This window comes from Pterocles gutturalis, unplaced genomic scaffold (genome assembly GCF_000699245.1).
Source record: "Pterocles gutturalis isolate BGI_N339 unplaced genomic scaffold, ASM69924v1 scaffold40780, whole genome shotgun sequence".
In the NCBI taxonomy this organism is placed as follows: domain Eukaryota; kingdom Metazoa; phylum Chordata; class Aves; order Pterocliformes; family Pteroclidae; genus Pterocles; species Pterocles gutturalis.
This window is the reverse complement of record NW_010139708.1, coordinates 3539-5418: the sequence shown is the minus strand read 5'-3', so window position 1 is coordinate 5418 and position 1880 is coordinate 3539. Positions and strand designations below refer to the sequence as shown.

Sequence of the window (1880 nt, the reverse complement as noted above, 5' to 3'; positions counted from 1 at the left end):
CGACACTCAGCAAACCCACTCCCCGGCGGCGCAGCCCCGGCTCACCGTGCATGCCGGCGAAGTGTGCCTCGCCCAGCACAGCGGCTATCCACAGCTCCTGCGAATCCACGTCTGCACCCACCAGGGAGTAGCCGGGTGGCACCTGGACCATGGCTTTCAGCTCGCTGCCCACCCGGTCGGCCTGTGGGATGAGATGCCCAGCTCAGCACAACCCCTGCACCTCCTCCTTGGCAGCACAGGCACGGTGCTCCCCATGCCCCTAAATTTTGCTCTGAAAGTCAAAAGCAGGTTTAACGCATGCATGGGGCATCACCTACTTGGTTACTCCCCCCAAACTCCTCCAACAGGGAAGAAGAGGAGCTTGGGGAAGGACAGAAATGGGTGCTTCAGTGTTTTCTCCTTTCACCACATTTTGAAGCTCAGGTGCCTCTGCTGACTCCTTCCCCCTTCCCAAAGTCAAAGCACACCAGCAAAAGAAGGGCTCCAACACCCGGGTGAGACCCAGGCTGGTCTCACCATTCCAAAACACACAGAGGGGGGCCCAAAACACCCCCAACAAGGACCCCACCATGGCCATACCCGGGCATTGCTGGCCGTCAGCCATGTGGGCTCCACCGCCCGGCGGGTGATGGTGCCCGCAGTCACCACCTGCGGCAGGATGGCTCCGTAGTCATCCTCCTCGTTATAGCTGGGGTGCCTGGGACAGAGGTGAAGGTGAGCATCCTCCTGCCAGAGCCCTCCCGGAGCGGCGTGGAGGGGACCGTGGTCACGGCTGGGGTGGTACCCCCCCATACCTGGTCACCACGCGAGGCAGCTCCCCCTTCTTCAGCCACACCACCATCTGGGAACTGGGGGGACAGGCGGCAGGTGAGATGCTGAGCCCCCCACATCCACACAGCCTCCTCCCGGAGGGATGTCACCATTCAGCTGAAGGCAGCTGCTCACCTGATCCGCTTGTGAGCGTTCCTCCAAAACGAGATCATTTTGTTAATCTCCAGGGCTCTGGTCCCGTGGGTGCGGCCCACGGCAGCCCGCAGGGTGCCGTCCTCCATCCGGGGCAGGAAATCCTTGGCAAAAGGGCTTCCCACGTTGTTCTCATTCCCATCCTTCAGCAGCAAAAGAAATGCCAGGGCTCAGCATGCCATCACTCCATATTGATAAAGCTCTTCCCATCCTTCTGCCCCAGCTACAAAGATGCATTTCCACCACCCGATCCCATGGGAAAAAATCACGAGGGGTCCCAGGAGCGCTCCAGCACTGGGGTGACAGGCAAGGTGATGTGGCTGTGCAGCAGGAGCAAGGTAGCTGGGATGGAGGGTGGCCAGAAAACCCCCAGGAAGAGCCCCAGGAGCACCCAACTTGCCTTGTGAGGCAGCTTGAAGAACCAGCACCCCGGGATGTTGACATCGTTGTAGGGACCGTTGCCATGGTGGTACGAGGGCTGGCTCCTCGCCTCCGGCAGCACCCACAGCTCATCCAGCTCCTCCTGCAACCAGCAATGCCAGGGGATGCTGGGAACGCCCTCGGGCATGGCAGGAGGGGGAAAAAAATCGAGGAAAGAGGGACCAATCCGCCCCCCCCATCCTGCAGGAAAACCCCTTGACCTGTGCCAGGCTCTGCTCCGCTCTGCCCATCTTCTCCTCCATGTCCACCTCCAGCTGGCCCAGCTCCTCCACCTGGGGCAGAGAGAAGGGGGAAGCCGGGGCAAACACCAATTCTCCAGTGATTTAACACTTATTAAAGGAAATTTCTTACTTCCAGCTCCTGGAGCCACACACAGGACTGGTTTTCACATGCACGTGGGAGGAAGCCCAGCCCCACATCCCCCTCCCAGCGCAGGACCCCCATCCCTTCCCTCACCTCCTGCCACATGGTGCTGC

At 60.6% G+C, this 1880-nt stretch overlaps 1 protein-coding gene across 1 annotated transcript in view; it reads right to left on the bottom strand.

Moving 5' to 3' along the window:
• Window positions 1-45: 45 nt before the first annotated feature.
• LOC104469070 (DNA polymerase subunit gamma-1-like) overlaps window positions 46-1880 on the bottom strand; it is a gene marked incomplete at both ends in the record, with an annotated part of 5369 nt that continues 3534 nt past the window's right edge. The window contains 7 exon segments of the mRNA XM_010083415.1: window positions 46-181; window positions 580-697; window positions 795-848; window positions 946-1106; window positions 1364-1486; window positions 1605-1676; window positions 1756-1876. Coding sequence (XP_010081717.1) covers window positions 46-181; window positions 580-697; window positions 795-848; window positions 946-1106; window positions 1364-1486; window positions 1605-1676; window positions 1756-1876 — 785 coding nt within the window.